The 20701-nt window shown below is 38.8% G+C and overlaps 2 protein-coding genes and 1 long non-coding RNA gene across 5 annotated transcripts in view; 2 read left to right on the top strand and 1 right to left on the bottom strand.

Moving 5' to 3' along the window:
• LOC148732384 (uncharacterized) overlaps positions 1–20701 on the bottom strand; it is a 94057-nt gene that overhangs the window by 42148 nt on the left and 31208 nt on the right. The window lies entirely within an intron of this gene.
• On the top strand, positions 2078–8170 carry LOC148732390 (uncharacterized). Its single transcript, XM_088755795.1, has 5 exons — positions 2078–2619; positions 2738–2797; positions 5764–6535; positions 7675–7807; positions 8104–8170. The coding sequence occupies exons 1-4, from the start codon at positions 2617–2619 to the stop codon at positions 7800–7802; spliced, it is 963 nt and encodes a 320-aa protein (XP_088611921.1). The 5' UTR covers positions 2078–2616; the 3' UTR covers positions 7803–7807; positions 8104–8170.
• Positions 9780–20701, top strand: part of LOC148732391 (uncharacterized) — a 12963-nt gene continuing 2041 nt past the window's right edge. Inside the window, exons 1-7 of the mRNA XM_088756148.1 lie at positions 9780–10675; positions 11273–11341; positions 11959–12063; positions 12507–12566; positions 12802–13105; positions 17564–17663; positions 20061–20701. The exon at positions 20061–20701 is cut by the window's right edge and continues 143 nt beyond it. Of these exons, the coding sequence (XP_088612274.1) occupies positions 9808–10675; positions 11273–11341; positions 11959–12063; positions 12507–12566; positions 12802–13105; positions 17564–17663; positions 20061–20701 (2147 nt within the window). The 5' untranslated portion in view covers positions 9780–9807. The remainder of the gene's footprint in view (positions 10676–11272; positions 11342–11958; positions 12064–12506; positions 12567–12801; positions 13106–17563; positions 17664–20060) is intronic.

Below are 20701 nucleotides of genomic sequence, written 5' to 3' on the forward strand. Positions count from 1 at the left end.
CCCTCAGCATTTCTCCACAGGCATGCGTGAGAGTTTGGTCAGTGATAGGACCTCACATCTCCAGACATTAACAAATTCTTAGAAGTGCCGAACTTAAGGTTCTAATGACTGCTTTAGCATCTTCGACCAACGCATCCACCACTTTCCAATGTAAAATAAAAAATGCTATTTACATTCTGTGGGAAAGAACCCACTTGAAATCATCGACTTTATCATGTTAATTTAGAACTTTCTCTCTAATTGCTTACATTCTCATATTTCCTTTGCTGTTATGTCCCATTAGCATTTTGTCTACAACTTTGTACCAGTTGTTTTTAAAGGCTTTTTCAGCGATGATCTCAATAGTCTCGTCGATATGTGCCACTCAACGTGCCACTCATCTCAATAGTCTCGTCGATATGTGCCACTCAACGTGCCACTCATTCGAGTGGCACGTTGAGTGGCACATATCGACGAGACTATTGAGATCATCGCTGAAAAAGCCTTTAAAAACAACTGGTTTAATGAAACGCATGGTCTCAACCTCACAAAGACAGGTCTTACCGAACTTTTACCTTATGGCAAACGTTTTCCTGTGCTCCATTGAAGAACAACTGGATCGCAACAACAAGTTACCAAGTTTCTACAAAAGGTACGTCGACGACACATTAGCCACGATGCCAAATATTCAAGCCGCAACAGCTTTCCTTTCAACATTGAACGAATGCCATCCTGCCATACAGTTCACAATGGAAATTGCTGAAAACAACAAGCTTCCATTCCTCGGTATGATGATTGAGAAAAACGGTTGCCACCTGACAACAAGCGTATATCATAAACCAACTGATACAGGACTGCTCTTACATTACCAGAGCCATGTCGATCAGCGTTACAAAAGATCTCTGCTGAATACAATGCTGAACCGAGCTTACCGCCTGTCATCAACGAAAGAATCTTTTACGAAGGAATGCCAGCATCTCAAGCGGATGTTTACTAAGCTTAAGTACCCAGTGAAACTCGTCAACTCAGCTATCGCCTGGTACACGAGTTCTACGATCCAAAGCCGTCACGAAACCCCAACTGAACTTGACGCGGCTACACAAAAACCTGTCAGAATAACTTTACCATTTAAAGACCAAAAATCGGCCGACACAGTAAGACATCAGCTGAAAGATCTTGGCCGGAAAATCGGAACTGACCTACAACCAGTTTTCACGAGTCGTAAGATCGAGGGAAAGCTCAAGATACAAGAAGAGAAGCCCGCTTTAATTAACCACCAATGCGTTGTTTACACTTTTAAATGTGATTCGTGCGATGCGGATTATATCGGTTATACCACACGCCATCTTCATCAACGCATAGAAGAACATAAAGCCTCTGTCATTGGCAAGCATCTGAAAGAAGCCCACAGTGTAGCGTCCACTAGCCTAGAGGAAATGTTTTCTGTTCTCAAGAAATGCCGCGGGAAAATGGACTGCCTAATTCACGAAATGTTATTCATTCGCGAACAAAAACCAAAGCTAAACACGCAGTCTGACTCAATACGTGCAAAAGTATTTATTTAAACATATACTGCACGATCTGACATGCTAAACATCAATAACAATGAACGCTCATTATTCTAATGAAGTTATCACATTTTATTTGTATATAATCTCTGAGCTACAATTTTACATCAGTTTTAACATTTTACTTGATAATGAGGTCATGCAGACTTCGAAACGTCGTAGTTTTTTACCGTTAATTTTTATTATCAAATGTATTTCTAAACATTCTCTGATTAGAACTTTGTACTTAATGTAAATTACAACTAGTACTGAAGATGACATAAGAACTGTCGAACAAGCATATTTTTAAAAGCAAAACTGTTGTGTAATTTCTAAAAGCCACAGTGTTCATCACATTTAGTTAGTTGCAATATGTTTTGTCTTCTCCCAAGATGTATGACCTGACTCTGAAAGTATGAACTGCCAAAACACGTGCGCAACAGTTGCCGTTAGCGACAAAGGCGATCGTTTTGGTCATGTGACTAAAAAAGCAGTTGAAAGAAAGGAAGGCAAACGTACGTGTTAAGCTTACTTTGTATTTGTTTGCGCGCTTTTGCTGCCTGTACATGTCGTCGTTTATTCGCTTTCGTTTAGTACTACGACATTATCCAGCTAAAAGTGTTCTACAATATTTCTTTTCCGTAAGATCGATGCGAACTAATCACAACGGACGAAATTGGGGTGTCTACCTTCGATGATCTGATGCGAATCGTAAGGAATATAAATCAGAGTGTTTACAATTTATTCCTGATGAAGAATTGTGGGTTCAGGACAAGGACAATAGGATACTTCCGTCAACTTGCGACTTGAATCAAAGCGGAACTTACACTGCGGACGTGACATATGACCACCGCCGTGGAATCTTCCTAATCACTTCTGACGTCATTGTTTTATTGCAACTTCGCATGAAGGAACATGGTGAAACCATTGACAATCATTTAATTAAGACTGTTATCAAGGTCCAACGGCAATATATTGTAGGTTCTCGCCTTACGGTGAAGAGGTTTTTATCAACGAAACCATCTGCCTCCGAGATTGCTATAATTTTCAAGACCCAGATTAGGAAAAGGCGCAAGCTTAGTAGTACACAATGGTAAGTTAGCGAGTGCTCGCTCCTTGAATTTTACAATTGTGTAGTCAGCATAATAACTCTCAACTGGCAGACTTTCAGCATAGATTGGCTTAGCATGAGTGCTATTTTCTTTGCACAGGGCAATGAACGAAGCGGGAACAACCCTGGCGCCACGAAGACTATGAAGAGCGCCATCAACGTGAGTATTTCTCAATATCTGTTCCCTGTTTCTCAGTGGTACAAACAGCTGTGACCCTTTTCGCAATCTTGTTATGAGGTGATTCGGTTCATCCGATTCAGATTTCTTGACGATACTTGCGGAGCCCAATAGCTGTTGCTCTTAGGGAAGGTACGTTTTTTATTGGGGGGGGGGGGGGGGGGTGAGCCGGGGCTTCGGAGGGGAGGGTCATTAGTAAATATTTTACAAATTGGGGAGGGTCAGACCTGTTTGATACACAGCCGGGGGAGGGTCACAGTTTTTGTTTTTTTTTTGGCAAGGAAAAAACTACTCCATGTCGGTTAGTTGACTTTTAATTATTTGTTACCAAACATGCGAAGTGTATAGAAGCCTAAAACTTATATATACAACCAAAGCTACCTGTCTACATCAATCTACATCATTTTAAACAGATGTCGAAATATTATGTCAAAAAACTATCTTGTCCCAACTAACGTAAATTGTCTCTCTCGACCTGTGCCTGCTTTCGTCCATATTTTGATACATACATACATACATACATACATACATAAACTTTATTTATCCTCGGATTTTAAATTAGCTTATAAGCTAGTATCTCCGATCCTAATTAAAATTACAGCAAGAACAGGTTAAAAGATAAAAATAATTCATTATATAATAATATAATAATCGTTAATATAATAATATGTGATATAAATGTAATATTGACAGAAATTGTGCGCTGACAGTTTGCTCTTAAATTCGCTATAGTCTACAGTTTTTCTAAAGTGGTCAGGGAGGGAGTTCCAATACTTAACAGATGAATTGCTAAAAGAATTTAGACCGTATGTGGTTGTAAACGGCTTAGGAAGTGATAAAATATTCGTGCCCCTTAGGGAGTAAGCAGTAGATCTTAGCTTGATTAGTTGTGTCAGATAGCACGGATATTTACCAAGATGGAGACAGTTGAATATACAAATCATCATATTTTGTATCCTCCTGTTGGCTAAACCACACACACCTGCCTTGTCTAAAAGATCATCGTAGTTCGAGTCCCAGTCCTTTAAAACAAATCTTAAAAGACGTCTATTTAAGGTGTCCAGTTTAACAGAGTCCTCTGAGTTACAAAAGTGCCATATCATAGAACAGTAGTGAAAATGGGGTAACATAAACGTTTTATAACGGCGAAGCATAATTTCGGTAGAAATAAGTTTGCCAAATCTTTTGAGGACACTGAACTGATTATTTATTTTTTACATACAGAGGATATGTGTTCCTTGAAGTTAACTTCATTATCAAGAATTATTCCAAAAAGTGTTAGGCATCTTGTGGTTGAGAAGGAGAAAGGGTAATCGGTTTTGCCAAGAACCATCCCTTGGTGTTTAGCGGGGTTGGCTTTCATCCCATGGTCTTCGAACCATTTATTTGCTATTTGTACATCATGATTGATCTGCTGTCCCAAGGCTACTGGGTCTACGTCAGATGTGTGCAGTTGGCAGTCATCAGCATATTTTGATGTCGGTAATGTTTCCGCGCGGGGCTCTGGTATAAAATTAGTGTCCGGTGACGATTCGTTACTTGAACTACTCCATCTGATAGGCTTAGCCACAAGTTGCTCCGCACAACAGTCCGGCGCTCTAGCCAATTGAGATAACTGGGAGGCTTGTGTATTCATAATAATAATAATCACATGACTTTTGTCGGGCATGCGCACAGGACTTTTGTCGTAGCATCATTTGCACCCTCGCTCCACTTGGGCGCAAATGATGCTGCTCAGGCCACAAATAAGCTGTATATATACCCTCCAAAAGTCTTGTGATTGTCCTATTCTTGTTAGCAGTCAACAATCAGTATTCAAAATTAGTGTTTGACAAAACCGTATGAGTCTGAAATGTCTGCTAACACAACTTTAATAATAATGCGTCCAAATTAATGTTGAGATTGGCCAACTTTGTGCCAGGTCCCTCGAGGGGCAGGTTTCGCACAGCGCAATCTGTTGTTGTTTGAGATGCTAGATGCCGAGCCAAAAAAGTTTTGCAAATTCTCTCAAAATTGTAATTTTTTCAGGAGCGTTTCTCTTTCTATTCTTTTCTTCTCTAGAAGGTACAAAATTTTAATAAAAACCTTTTTACAATTCGTGCCAAACAAAACTGTTTACAAGTTGGTGCAGAGGTTCATAATTATTATATGGAAATACGTGGATAAAATTGTTTAATATAAAATGATTAAGAACAATTCAAATTGAACTCTTATAGGTGCATTATGATTTGTTGGCTAAAAGTGATCACTTTCTTTCTGATTCTCTAGGATATGCTTTAAATTTCACATTGACTTCACTGTTTCTAGATTATTTAGGGCTCGACAATAACTTTTCAACTTACTAGCCAAGTGGCTAGTGACATCTTAGACGTTTTTAGATGTTACGACAATTTCAGTCTGTTTACTAGCCAAACTGGCTAGTGAAAATTGAAAACCACTAGCCAAAACTGAATTTCTACTAGTCTGTGGCTAGTGGGCTACCATTAGTGTCCAGCCCTGTTATTATTGTAGTCTATTCTTTTAGTCCTGTGTACAGAGAATGCCTTAATTTTAGTGTGGCAATCAAGCCATGAAGACAACAATGGAGAACGACGAAGACTACAATCCACATGAAGGACTTAAATTAGATATGACTATTATGACAAAGCAACATTTTCTCTCAAGAAATGCCAGTTATATGTATAACATACCATATGCTTTCATGCAAATGGAAGCTAAAGGAAGGTATTGATTTCAACATTGTTGACTCCATTCGCCTGTAAAATACAACATATGCCTGTTCTTCAGGCTACACCTTGATGGGCAGATGTGGTTGGAATAAAGCATATTTAAATCAAAATTTTTTTTCCGAAATGTTTTTATGACTCAAGGCAAAAAGTAATTTTATGCTGCATTTAATGGCATAATCTCTTAATTGTGTTTCTCATCATGTTTTTCCCTTATTTCAGCTAATCCTGGTATCAGTCTTGTGGCCACAATTTGTAACCGGGGGTCCCACAAGATGTTCTCTGGCGCGAAACTTCCTGATGTATTACCCAGATGATCCAGGGGCTGAAATGGAGTGTATAGCCTGTCCTGAATGCCCGGTAGGGTTAGGACTCATACCACAATGTGGTACCAAGATCACTAACTACACCACTATTAAATGCAAACTGTGCCAACAGAACAAGACATATTCAGACAAACATGGCATTGAGAGTTGCAGGTCCTGCCATGACTGTGGGTTAAGGAACGTCGTCCAGCAGTGCACCCCATCGCAAAATCGTAAATGCGGAACCAAGTGCCCAAAAAGACATTTCCTCGATGACAATGGTTTCTGTCAAGAATGCTATTTTTGTTGTCCCAATGTCGAAAAAACTGGAAGAATGAAGAAATGTAAAGAAATTGGAATGGGAGAGGACTGGCAGTGTCCCAAGAACCACCGAAACAAACTCTGCAAAAAAGCCTTAGAAACTTCTACAGAAGCGAGTGTTGTTAGAACTTATGCTACGTCACCTGCAGATCCTCTTCTTCCTGGTCACAATTTTGCAGCAAATCAAACAGACAGTACTTCAAGTGATAATATTAGGAGACCTACGTCGTCATCTGAAAATATTGCAAGGGAGCGAAAAATAATAGTTGGAATAATCATAGTGATTACCCTAGTGCTTATTTTTGCTGTTGTATTTGGAGTTAAAAGATACATCGCACATAGGAATAGTTCGCCAGTGCAATCTGAAGGTAAGAGGGAGTCTTATTTAAACTCTGTTTTTAGCTTTTTTTCTTAGGGCATTAACTTAGGCACTGAATTCCTTTTAATAATTTGCAACACAACATCACATTGTAGTAACCTGATAAGTCATGTCCATGTAGTAATGATTCCTCAGTTGTCAGTGGAAAACACAACGATTTTTTGTTTTGAAAACATTTGACTTATTTCCAGGTTAAAGGGAAATTTATTCAGTACACTGTCATGAATTGAAAGTTTAATTACTAATGATAAATTCAAAGATAAAATTTGAGTTTCTAAAATAGACCCACCCTGAATAAAAACTGGTTTGGAAAATCCAAGGCAGATTGTATGTGAGAGGTAATGCGATTTAATCTGAGAAATGGATGTGAGACTCACACATTTAAACTAAAACCCCTTGTTATTTCAAACTCTCTCTCTCTCTCAAACACACAAAAACAAAAAAAACAAAACAAAACAAAAACGAAAAGAAACCAATGAATAGAATGTTCTTGGAGAGATGCTTCAAGGGTAATCTAAGGAACCGATCTCTTGAAGGGTGATGGCATAATCAACTAGCACCCCTTATTAACTAGGGATAATTGAACCATGTTTAAGTGATAAAACAAAACTACTTCTCAGATTTACTCTAGCTATAGGGATCTTAGCTATCAGTACAAATCACACCACCTCCCGGTTAGCTCAATGGATAGCACTGGACTGTTGTGCGGGAGGTCAAGGGTTCGAGCCCCGGCCAGACCAACACTCAGGGTCTTAAAATAATTGAGAAGAATTTACTACCTTTCTATAACATCAAGAAATGGTTAGATATTCTAGTCTTCTCGGATAGCAACGAATAAATGGAGGTCCTGTCTCCTGCAGGGTTGGGGTAGGAGATGTTAATTTCCCACACACGAGATTACTGTGTGATGGATGTCCTCCCCTGGGGTGGGATGGGTGGGAGGGTGGATTAGCACAAATGGTTCCTATGTTCGAATTCCTTTCCAGTCCTTCCCCACTACAAAACTTAATGCAGTGAACATTAAAGGACTAAATTAAATTTAAATTAAGTTAAAATTGTGGTATTACACCATTTTACCAATTGGCAAACCAGCTATTTATAGTGATAAGTCGACATATATATTGTCAGTCGTAGGTTCACCTGAACATGTGCCACTATGCGTGATAAGACCTGAGGAAAGAGAGGACAATGGTGGAACTGTTCAAGGTATGGCTGGTCGGACTTACTTTCACAACTTGGCCATGGTACTTAGTTGATAGTGGTGAGAGCTCAGTTAGTGCTGGAGAGGCATTCACACTAAAGAAGAAACCCGCTCAAATTTTTCCATATTTAGCATAGAAGTGCACATTCTTGACTTATCGTGTTCTGGCATGGTGCAGATGTAAAGAGCCTCTCAATTTTCGTTAGAAATTCCCAGCATTTATTGGTTTTGTTAGGTACCATTTATAGTTACTGGCAGGACCTTCCTGAAACTAGTGTTTGAGAGCTAAGCCGAAAAGAGAGAGGGTCAGTTATTTTCAGAACTTATAAATGACTAATCATTGTCCTTTTTTGCAGATAATGGAGCAGATGAGCAGGAGCAGTCTCCCGTTAGACAAGCTATGAATAACAGGCCAAATAATGGACTAATTCCATTAGGTGAAGAGTCAGTCATTCCTTCCTTCCTTCATATCTGTATTGAATTTAAAAAAAAAAAAAGGAGGAAAGAAGAAAAGAAAATTACTCCCATTTTCTGTAGCCTTGAAAATGAGACAATTTTCAGCGCCGGCTACTGAACGTTTTACCGACACATTGTCTATTTATGTAGCTTTTTAGTTGTTATCACAATCATCAATAGATCATTTTATAAGTATATAAAATAACGTCTTGACCCAGGCTTAGCAGACCTTTGTATTTGCTATTTACAACAGTGAGACCTGGAAATTTTTAAATTAAACCACTTGAATGCGCTTGGCTGACACTTCCAAAATACAACTCTCGATCCTTTCCTAGAATAGGGTTATCCAATAAATGCTAAAAACCTTTTCTTTAGTTGTACAGTTGTCAATTTAAATCATTTATTTTCTCAGTCAAATTTGATTAAAGATCAAGTGTAGTGACCATGATATTCTCAGAATTTGGGACCTTACATAATATTCTAATTACCAATTTGCTGGATGTAAATAGATGTTATATATTAAATAAAGGCATTATATCATATTAAAGGACAACCAAGTGGGTTTTTTTTCTCTGTCAGATGTGCTGGAGGCTGCTGAGCATGAGTCTTTCACAGGTGACCTTAGACAAGATCAGCCAAAAATTGATCTGATTCCATCAGGTGAGGACCTCACTGTACATCCTGCCTTTTGGTAAACAAAGTTCAGAACATGTTTATTCTTGTTGTTACACAACACAGTTCATGGAATAAGTGTGCCATTAGTCATTCTGATGCTGCATTTCTTCTCTTAAATGCACTCTCCTCCTCTAAGCTTTGTGGTCTCACCATTATCGTTGACTTGTATACTTAGTTCTGAGGGAAAAAAAATCTAGATAATTTTTCCACTGCATAGAACGTAAATATCATTTGACTGTATATTGCCACGCAATCACTTCTCTAGCTCGCCTAAAATTATGATGATTCTGCAGCTCATTACAGGTATGTTTTCAGAACTAAAATATATATCATGTATTTCGTTAGTTTCAACCAAACTATTGTGTGAAATATATAGACACAGGGTAACTTTTCCCCTCTCCATTCAATGACGTATATAAGTGTAGTACACACTCCGCGTTAATGAACTCCTCATCAGATATCTGCATTTTAATTAGTTTTTTGACAGTTCCGTTCACAAAGGGGGATTGCAATTGGAAGTTAACAATTCTCTCTCCTGGCGCATGCCATAGATTTGAATCTTTTAGTTTAATGCTGAAACAAAGGATTTCTGATGGTTGATATTTGACTTAACATGTTTAAGCGTCCCAGAAGTGGTTTTATTCTCTTCCCGGTCATAGTCTCCTTCGCAACCGTTTTTTGGTCGCGTCACGCAACGTCCTTCTCCCCCAACCACGAACATTGCGTAACGAGAATAACACTGAGGCTCGATTTCCGACGTTTTCTCGGATCCAGTCTCCGATTATCTGAAGAGGGAACTTCGGGAAAGGAGCGCGGGCGAATTTCTCGAACAGTAGCTAGAATACGTACCCGGCTAAAATATACTATTTTTTTACAAATATTTTCATTTTTCACTTCAGAAAACCATCCAAAGTCTCTTTTTGCTATGGATGATGGTATCTGTGGGAGAAGGCCAATCCCCATGTTCATTGGCTGAAAACTTTGTGAAGTTAGGTCCCAGCGGTAAATTCGCGGGATGCAGACCGTGCCCAGAGTGTCCTGAGGGTCACGGGCTGAACATACAATGTGGCTCATCGATACCAGAACATGCCAAGATAGAATGTGTGCCTTGTGAAAAAAACAAGACCTCCTCCAACAGCCATGGAGTGGAAAGCTGCAAACCTTGCCAGGAGTGCGGACTACGAAATGTCCTTCAAGAATGTACCACGGAACATAATCGAAAATGTGGACATAAGTGTCCCAAAGGATACTTCTTTGATGGCCACATGACTGACTGCAGAGAAACTACGCAAGAACCAGTCACAACCACAACCACTCCTCGCATCAGGCCGCAACTTTCATCTCCGACAGGCGGTGGCTCCTCTATAGCAACTGCAGTTCCATACATACCGCTGACACCCAGCATAAAGCCACAACGTTCATCGCTGATTAGCGTTTTGTCGACAGCAATTCTAGGGTCTATTAGGGTTCCACTTGAAGTAGAAAACCGTTCCTCTACAAGTATAGAATCCACGACTAGCATCATGCCACAACCATCTTCACTGTATAGCAGAATTGCGTCAACTTCGATTGCTGCCGGAAATATGGAAGTTCTGTTACAAGAAGGAAACGACCCAGCTGCAAATATTTCGGCGAAAAAGAAAAAGTCACAGAGGGGGAAAAATAAATCTTCCTCACCATGGGCTATATTTGGAACAATTATTATCATTATTTTGATTGTCATCTCTACAGGAACTGTCATTCATTTGTTTAGCTCAAGATGCATAATTTCTCAGAGGAAAGAACTACGACTGGAAGGTAGGATTAAACTATAATAGGTGAGAAAGCATAAGTCAAGTGTTCCAAATATCCGCTTCAACGACAAGGAGTCTTGGCTAAATAGTCCTCTCGAATGGGATCCTTATTCATCAGGTTTCCACGACATATCTTTTGAAAAATGCCCAAAGTGTCAGTAATTAAACCGCCTCGTTAACCCTTTCACTCCCAAAAGTGATCAATACAGAATTTAGCCTTACAACATCAATACAATATCAGGCAGACAAGTAATGAGAATCAAGAAAAATATCAATTAGGGTATTATTAGATGATCCAATACCAAATTCTCCAAACTAACATCATAAGAATTGTATGCAGACAGTAAGGAGAATTACTAACGACATCTTGGGGATGAAAGGGATAAGTGGAGAGTTTAAGCACAGAAAATTGAATCTATTCACTTGGTCGACTATAGGAAGGTGGAGCGGATTCTACCTAGCCTGTACTAGAGTTCAGTAAAGAAGATCGACAAACAGGGTTAGAGACTTCTTCGTTCATGGCTCACCCTCTTTGGCCATCTCCACTGACCTGGCACAAGAAATGCATATCGTTCAAAATGAGAATAACTTATCTTTGCAGATAGCGATGAATCAATGGAGTTGGACCCCGTCATAGCAACTGAGGATTCACAGAGCTACTCTTCTCAAGGTGGGATTATACTAATGAAAATCTTCCCATCATCACCGAGGAAAAGGCCGTGCCTTAAAAGCACGTCGGAAGTCTAAGTCCTAAAATTACGTCACGGCTACTCAGGCAAACTTGTATCTCGGCCCCCAAAGTTTATTCACTACATTTTTCCCTCTCAGAACCTCCTTGAGACCAACCCGTAACACCACACTGACTTTCCAGACTTTTTGAAAACCTTTCTCTCTGCAAAAGGGTTGTACAATTATGAACAGGATCAACTTTTTATTTCATAGTATGATTAGTATTATTGGTAGAGATGCTGATAACCGTGCCTCAGTAAAAATGGAAGAACTGGGACAAGGCTTGTGATTTTCAAGTGAATTGTTAGGTGAAGGAAAAAAATATAGGTTAGGTGCCATTGGTATCGACATAAATGTGTGTGCTAAAATGTATAATTTGTAACGATTTTTTCACATTTTTCAGTACCTGTTCGATACCCCGGCTCCTCTACACTCGGCCAAAATGACCCCTTAAGAGTTGAATGTATGACTCACTCTGGCTCATGATGACGTATTTTCAAAGTCCATTTTCATTCATTAACCTTGCATCTAAACGTTTTAGAAATTTTTGAATTTTAGAAACCAACTCTAGCTCAGACCAAGACAACTTGAGCTCTGGCTCTGCTGAGAGTCGAACGGCCTCTCAAGGAAATGAGTCCTCATTGGGTGGTTCAAATTTTACACGTGCGTATTTACCAAGTTTATTTGAAATTTTATCACCACTCAGGTTAATGGGAGCCAAAACCCTGTTGCTCTTCCCTCGATCGGATTCGCAATAATATAATTTTAGCTATGGACGACAAACAAGTTTGGTCTCTCTATGACCAATTAAAATCTTAATTGTAAATTACACGTGAAAATTAGTTTTCTGAACAAAGCCCTTAGGTGCTATTCTTCATGAGCGCAGCTCTCTAATTAATGCGATCAAAAGATTTCTTTTTTTTTGTTTTTTTTTTGCTTTTTTTTTTTAGTTTTTGACTAAGACTAGAATAAAATGCCCGGGTACTTAAACGCCACATGCACTCTCTCCCTCATCGTCATACGTTTCCATTAATGCAATAATCCCTTGCAACTGATAAAGCTAATTTGCTAGTGAATTCATCATAATTTAATTCATTCCTTTTCAGCTTGCCTTGATGGTCAAGAACACGACAATAGTTGTAATCTTGAGAATGACATTCCTGAGGGTATGTAATTGTGCGATAATTCAACAATCTCTGTCATAAGAGTGTAAGACCAATGCAACGAAAAAATTCTAAAAGAAGCCTTCATCGCCACACTCCGAGTACCTGCCTGCAGGAACTGCTCTTGTAAGCGCCGAGGGAAGGAGGTGGGACGACTGGGGGTGTCCACAAATTAGAGGATTATTGTGATGATTATTGTTTCCTTCTAACTCTGTCTATATCATTGCTCTTTCTTCAGACGTTGGGCTCGCTGATTTACGATATGATATTGAGGATTTTATTCACCGACTGGATTTCGATTCCTCGCCGCTTCAAAAGAACTGGAAGCATGTCGCTAAACGGTTTAAAGTTTCCCCCGAAGACATTCAGTATTTGGCGAAAGAGAACAACAAGCTTGGGGGAAGTGCAACAAGGCTTTTGATTGAAAAGTTAGGTTCCCTTTGTATGTCACTAAAAGAATTCGTAGACGTCCTGCAGGAGCTTGAACGACACGATGTTGCTAATGACATCTTAAAGTGGTTTAAAAACAACAAGTCAGGATAGTATCGTGTTAAACGAATTGAAAATACGCAAGAGTTTTTTAGGTGTTTCATTAACATCATGTATAGACTACGAACAGTCCTTCCTTTTTCGGCGAGGTCCTCCGGCATGAGTCAAATAAATAAATAAAAAATATCAGTGAAAAAACAATTTATGGTAGCGCGCCGCATCGAACTGTGGGAGTGAGGCGCCTATTCCTTAAAGCTCCGAGCAGTGCGCTGGAGTCAATTTAATCTTTTTTTTACTTATCAGCGACGTACTTTGCCGATAGTAAAGGAGATTCTGCTCGTAGTCTACATCATGATCAACACACGGACTTACTATAGTGGGGAACACGGAATACCTTTGATCAGCTGATAGTCATCATGTCGTCCCTCTAGCTAGAAATTCACATTTACTAGAGTTTTGTGTAATCGGAAGAATCTAAAGACACTTAACATATGATGACAATATTTTGGGATTCCCGCCGTTTGAGAGGTGTTAATGTAAGATAAAACTGCAGGATATTTTTAATCAGGTGTTTAGAGATAGTTTTGTACTTAGATTTATATTAGAAAGCTCGGTTAAAATTTTACTTTATTTTAGAGATTTTTTCAAGCCTTTTAATCCTTGCTCTTTGTTATAACAGGAAATTCACAGCTCTTAATATTTTTTTAGAAAATGCTCTTAGGTGCAATTGAGGACGAAGTTCATGTTTTAGTCAAAGCTTTTATACTCTAGGAAAATATGCGAATAGCTTAAATGAATAGATATCTCAAGCCCCTAACAGGTCAGGCGTATAGAATACGGAAGGACGACAGCTGTTGGGAGTACTCCAAATTATACCTTCTTCATAGTATGCCTGTATATCACTTAATGATGTACCATGGGACTATATCAAGAAAATACTGCATGCCTTTACTAGGCATTGCTTGATCTCACGTTGAGGAGAAAGTAAGCACTGTGTGCTTCATTTAATATTAACAAGGATATTTTTTAAACTGTGCTCTGAGGTATTCTTGTTTGCTTAAACTTAGCTAATTAAGAGGTCAAACCAATTACTTTTCAGTCGAGTGTCGAATTAAACCGGCTTAGTGATGTTTCACTGTGCTATGGAGTAAATTCACACCACCCAAAAATCGCTCAAATGCAAAGATAAAACCAATCGCGCCTCGGTAAAAGGAATTTTTTCCAAGAGCTTGAAGCTATTCTTTAGACCTGTTTACCTTGATGTTGTTTGCTTTTGATTTAACGAATCAATTGAAAAGTTTAATTCCAGTAATCAATTCTAAGGTAGTAATGATTTCTGTATGGTTGTCATTGATCTTTTCTAGTTGTGTGTGTACGGGCGTAGCTTAGTGATGTTTTCTGGGGTGCTTCTGATAATCCTTTGTGAGATTACGCTTTTTTTCTATCAATGTTGTCAAAAATAAAGTAAAGAAGCCAACTCCTTGAACTTTGACTCATCCTGTAGGGAGCCAATAGGAATACAAGTTATTCATGTTTTAGATGTTATCTATTTCAGTACCCTCCACTGTTTCTCTTTATGAACCATGGATAGAGATTGTTGGGGTTTCGATTCAGATGCACAATAGCAAAAAATTGATTTTCCTATTGTTTTTCTCGATTCCACGGGACATTGAGAAAACTCATGAAGCTGGAGTAAAGAGAGTGGAACACGCTTAGAGTAATGAGTATGAGTGTGCAGAATAATATATAATGAAACGGGAACCTCTTTGCAATCATCGGTCTGTTTGCATTTTAAGAGGTATTTTTCCTTCACGGAATATTTCATTATTTTAAAGCTGCCTCAAGAGAGGTTGAGAGACTAATGTGTGAAAGCGTAGTTACGATGCCGAATGGTTTAAAAATTTAACGTCATCGCAGTTTATAAATATTTGAATGTGGTTGGTTCACGTTAATTTACTTCAAGGTCTGAAACACCTCTATTTGAACATAACATTTAAAAACATGAAATTGAAATTACCCAAATAGTTGAAATTTGATGGTTTAAAAGGGGGAAGTTTAAGTAAAATCGCAGATTTATTACAAGACGTTCTCTTAAAGAGACTTCAAAAAAACACTTAAGCCCGATTGCGTGTTTAACGACGTTATTTAAATAGACAATCAGCCCTTGACTTGATAGTTCATGGAAAGATTTCAGTCCAGCCCAATATTGTTTAAAACTTAAAGTCGTAATCCCAAAGGCAGTCTGTTGCTTTCGCAAGAGAACCGCATGCATAAAAAAGTATATAGATATGCAGAAATCCTCAGTGCCCAGTTCTTAAAAATAATATAGCAGTCAGTAGAATCACTCAAACAACTTTTTGACATCAGAAATTAGAACACTTTCATTAATGTTATCTTGATCAGTTCCTCAGTTCTTTCCACTCTCTCGTCCAGGAGATCGGCTCTCTTTATTTGGTAATTATCTACTTTTAGAAGTCATCTTAAAGTAATATTTCAGAACAAGAAAAAATGTTGAGTTACCATGAAGTTTCCCTTTAGTTCTCTGCTTTGACTAGTGGCCACTGTGTAATCTACACCTCTCTTCTTCAATTGGTTTACAATTAAGTCTGCTGCGATAAAAAGGGACTGGGGGAGACTTAATAGCAGCAATGCTAATCAATAGTTTTGGTGGACTCGTGGCGGGGTTACCAAGGACTTCAGATGTATTTAGTTCTGTTAGCCTACTGCGATAAAAAGGGACTGGGGGAGACTTAATAGCAGCAATGCTAATCAATAGTTTTGGTCGACTCGTGGCGGGGTTACCAAGGACTTCAGATGTATTTAGTTCTGTTAGCCTGCTGCGATAAAAAGGGACTGGGGGAGACTTAATAGCAGCAATGCTAATCAATAGTTTTGGTGGACTCGTGGCGGGGTTACCAAGGACTTCAGATGTATTTAGTTCTGTTAGCCTCATTCGCACTCTTGTTGATAAAGCTTACAAGATCAACAACACTTGATTGGTGATGTATTTAGTTCTGTTAGCCTCATTCGCACTCTTGTTGATAGAGCTTACAAGATCAACAACACTTGATTGGGTTTTCGAGAAGACAATCAAGAAGACTTATCGAAATCTTTCAAAACAATCATTTTCCAGCTCATCTAGTTATCTAGTTGTGGGGGTTGTTAATCGGTATCTCACACTGACGCTACACCGATCATTTACTTCAAAATACCTTACATTGGCCCTTTTTCTGTTGTCACGCTATAAAAGGACTCGCCATTTTGCTAAACGTTTTCGTAATAACATAGATATTAAGTTGGTTTTTTCATCGTTTGAAATTGGTAATGTGTTTGGCGTGAAAGATTCTATCTCTTGTGGGTTCCGTACTTGTATGGTTTACAAGTTTTTGTGCGCGGGCTGTTATACCTGCTAAGTCAGCGAAATCTCTCAGCATTTTTCCGCACGAGTGCATGAGTACTTGGTTTGTGATAGGACCTCTCACATCTTCAGACATTAACAAAAACTCTCAGCAATGCCGCACTTTGTGTTCTAATGATTGTTTCAGCATCTTCGACCACGCATTCACCACCTTCCAATGTAAAATCAAAAATGCTATTCATATTCAGGGAAGCAACCCATTTGAAATCATCAACTTGTTATTTAAAACTTTCTCTTTAATTGTTTACGTTCTCATATTTCCTTTGCTGTTATGTCCAATTAGCATTTTGTAAATACTCTAAATTGAGCTTTACTTAATGTAAATTAGAACTAGTACTGAAGATGACAGAAGAACTGTCGAACATGCATGTTTTTAAAACCAAAAATGTTGTGTATTGTCTTAAAAAGTTCTGCTAAACTTTGACTGCCACAGTATTCATCACTCTCAACCTCACATTTCGTTAGATGCACTATGCTAATTTTTGTCGTCCACTCGTGGAATGTATGACCTTACTATGAAAATAAATATAGAATCTGACGTCATGAATCTCCGAGAAGTTGAAAAAGCTAAAGATCCTTTCCTCCGTTCCCTTCGGGTGTCTTTATTGTTTGACGCAAGTAAACATTTTGATTCGCAAGAGATATATGACGATATAGTTATGCTAAGATAAGCATGGACCACCGCGCAACAAGTTGAACTTATCGCGGACGTGACAACGGCCGTGGAATCTTCTTTATGGCCTCTGACGTATTACAATAATATTTTGTCATTGTATTTTTGTGCAACTTTAATGTTTAAGACGTGACTTCGCCGGAATAAACACTTCTCAAACAGAGGTGAAACTATTCACATTCACTTAAATCAGTCTTTTATCTAGGTGTAACGTCGATATATTCTGGGTTCTCAACTTACGGCGTAGAGGTTTTTTATTGACGAAACTGTCTGCCTCCGAGATTGCCATAATTTTTAAGATCCAGACCAGGAAAAGGCTCAAGCTTAGTAGTACACAATGGTAAGTTAGCGAGTGCTCGATCCTTGAATTTTACAATTGCTTAGTCAGCATATGATAACTCTCAACTGGCAAACTTTCAGCAAGGTTTGGCTAAGCATGAGTGCTAATTTCTTTACACAGGGTAACAAACGAAGCAGAAACAACCCTGGTGCCACGAAGACTATGAAGAGCGCTATCAAAGTGAGTATTTCTAAATATCTGTTCCCTGTCTCTCGTAGGTATCATGATAATTAGTCTCCTCTCGCAGCCGTTCTTTGTCTCGGGATCCCTTTGTCTCCCTCCCCACAAACGGCTGCGAGAGGAGACTACATGATAATGCGTCCAAATGAATACTGGGATTGACCAACCCTGTGCCAGGTCCCCCGATGGCCAGGTTTCGCGCGATTTGTTGTTGTTGCGTAAGATGCAGAGCTGAAAAAGTTTCGCAAATTATTTTAAAGTTGTATTTTTCCAAACCTTTTCTTTTCTATTCTTTTCTTTTCAAGGTACAAAATTTTAACGAAAACCTACTTACAATTCATGCTAAAGGAGATTGTTTAATAAGTTCACGCAGGGGTCCGTAATAAGTTTTTCAAATGTTTCCCTACACCTTCCAGTCCGTCCCTATCAAGGTAGACCGTTTGCAGTTCTAATGAGAATAAAATACGCCGAAGGATAATCAATTCGGATAATAATGGTAATTTAAGACTTGAAGGCGGCGGAATTAGTTTTACAGAAACGAAGAATGCGACTCTGGTAAAGAGCGGCATTGCTTGCTGGCCACGTAGATAATCTGCTGCCGAACAAGGTGAATGATAAATTCTATTGATAATGATAAATTATTCGTCCTCAAGAAATTGTTCCACTGAATTAAGATATGCAAACCTTGAAGTCAAGATGCTGGGCAAGCAGGGAACGTTGCAAACACTCACTCTCAATTACTTTGCATGCCCCCCCCCCCACCCCCCACCCAGAAAGGCGGGAGAAACCGATACGATTTTTATGGCTAATGCCTCCCATGGAGGCAAAGCCATAATGTTGTCCTGTTGAGTGAGTGTAAAAATAGACTACGAACAACCACTTCGCCCACAACGAAGTCCACCGAGTTTGACCCGATATTCCTCGCTCTCGGCTTTTGTCTGTTTTGGTACATCTTCGGTCGTTCAACGCTCGTTGACGATTTCTTCGGATCGCTTCGAATGTTTCTCGAATCAGCACTTCATCATACGGTTTCCCGATGCTTGTTTCGGACTGCTTTAGAAATGCTAAGCATCTCACAATTAATTCAGGAAGGTGTTTGAAAAAACATTGCTTTACTTTGCAGAGAGAGTATTTTACCGTTCGAATCAGCGAATTATGCCCAGTAGATTTCAAGATATAATTTTTTCAGTTCTTGCCATGAAACCACAAAAGATGATAAACATCTCAATTTCACAGGGGGGTCTCCGACACGAAATTGAAAAAGACTTTTACTCTCAGAAATATCTAAATACATATGATTAGAAAATCGTGGAAACTTTGAAGAAAAACTTTCTTTATTCGAAAAGAGAGCACTTCACCATTTCAATCAGTGACAAACGTTAAAAAGAGCCCCTAAAAATTTGCGAAGCGAGCAAGGTCCGAAATACGATAACTTGAGTTTACAGGGATCCTATGAACAGTGGAACGACGGAATGGCGGAATAACCCACAGCGCGGAATGCCTTGTTGTATGAAACAAAAGTCTCACAAAAATGGAATTGCAATGAAATAAGAAAATAACTTATAATTACCTGGCAAAATCAAACTTAAAGATAAAAGAAGCCTAGTTTAATCATTGTTGGAGCCTAAAGAATAGACTGATCGAGGAACAGTAAGTTCTTGAGCTAGCCTCTACAAGTAATCATTATTATTACTACTGTTATCATCGTCATCATTGTCATTATTATTATTATTATTATTGTTATTATTATTATTATTATTATTATTATTATTAATACGATTCTATGTTACCATTTGATTATTGGTCGTTAAGTGTCGATTAGTCACTACATTCTTGAATCATCTTTCTTTTGAAGAACAAGCCTGACTCATAAATGTGTGGGATGCGGCAGCAGTAGCCATATGCAGTCTTAACTGCTTACTTTACCCATTTGTGAAGAGAATCGTATCAGGCTTCTGTTTGATCATACGATATTTTTCACCGGTGAGAAAAATCGTATGAGCAATGGAATTGCTTCTCATCATTCAAAGAGAGACGATTTTTATTAGGTGACTTGGCACAGGGTTAATTTCAGTACTTATAAGTTAAATGTACAAAATATTATATGGAAATACAGTATATAAAGATAAATGTACAAAATGTTATTTAGTTCTTATTAACCGAGCGGGAGGTCTTTATGGGAGAATCTTGACCGAGGTCGCCAGTACAGACCGAACGCAGTGAGGTCTGTACCAGCGACCGATATTAAATCAGATATTAAATCGATATTAAATCAGATTTAGATAAAATTTTCTCCAAAATGTTTTACGACTCGAGGCAAAATGTAATTATATGCCGCGTATAATGGCGTAATCTCTAAATTTTGTTTCTCATAATGTTCTTCCTCCCTTATTTCAGGTAATCCTGGTAATGGTCTTGTGGTCACAGTTTGTAATTGGGGGTCCTATAAGATGTTCTCCGGTGCGAAACTTCCTGATATATTACCCAGATGATCCAGGGGCTGAAATGGAGTGTAAAGCGTGCCCTGCATGCCCGCTAGGATTAGGTCTCGTACCCCAATGTGGTACCAAGATCACTAACTACACCACTATTAAATGCGAACCGTGCCAACAGAACAAGACATATTCAGACAAACATGGCATTGAGAGTTGCAGGTCCTGCCATGACTGTGGGTTAACTAACGTCATCCAGCAGTGCACCCCATCTCAAAATCGTAAATGCGGCACCGAGTGCCCCGAACGACACTACCTCGATGACAATGGTTTTTGTCAAGAATGCTACTTTTGTTGTCCCAGTGTGGACGAAACTGGAAGAATGAAGAAATGTAAAGAAATTGGAATGGGAGAAGACTGGCAGTGTCCCAAGAACGACCAAAACAAGGACTGCAAAGAAGATTTTGAAAATTCTACAGAAGCTAGCGTTCATACAATAAATTCTCCGCCTGGACACAATTTTGAAGCAAATAAAACAGATACCAATTCAAGTGATAACATTAGGAAACCTACATCATCGTTTAAAAATACTACTTTACCTTCACT

The sequence above is a fragment of the Stylophora pistillata genome, chromosome 4, assembly GCF_964205215.1.
Source record: "Stylophora pistillata chromosome 4, jaStyPist1.2, whole genome shotgun sequence".
Classification (NCBI taxonomy): domain Eukaryota; kingdom Metazoa; phylum Cnidaria; class Anthozoa; order Scleractinia; family Pocilloporidae; genus Stylophora; species Stylophora pistillata.

What these genes read in the sequence shown, in the direction of transcription:
- LOC148732390 (XM_088755795.1), top strand. An exon ending in CTATGAAGAGCGCCATCAAC is followed by an intron (nt 2,798 to 5,763) that starts GTGAGTATTTCT and finishes CCCTTATTTCAG; the next exon opens with CTAATCCTGGTATCAGTCTT. An exon ending in TTCGCCAGTGCAATCTGAAG is followed by an intron (nt 6,536 to 7,674) that starts GTAAGAGGGAGT and finishes ATATATTGTCAG; the next exon opens with TCGTAGGTTCACCTGAACAT.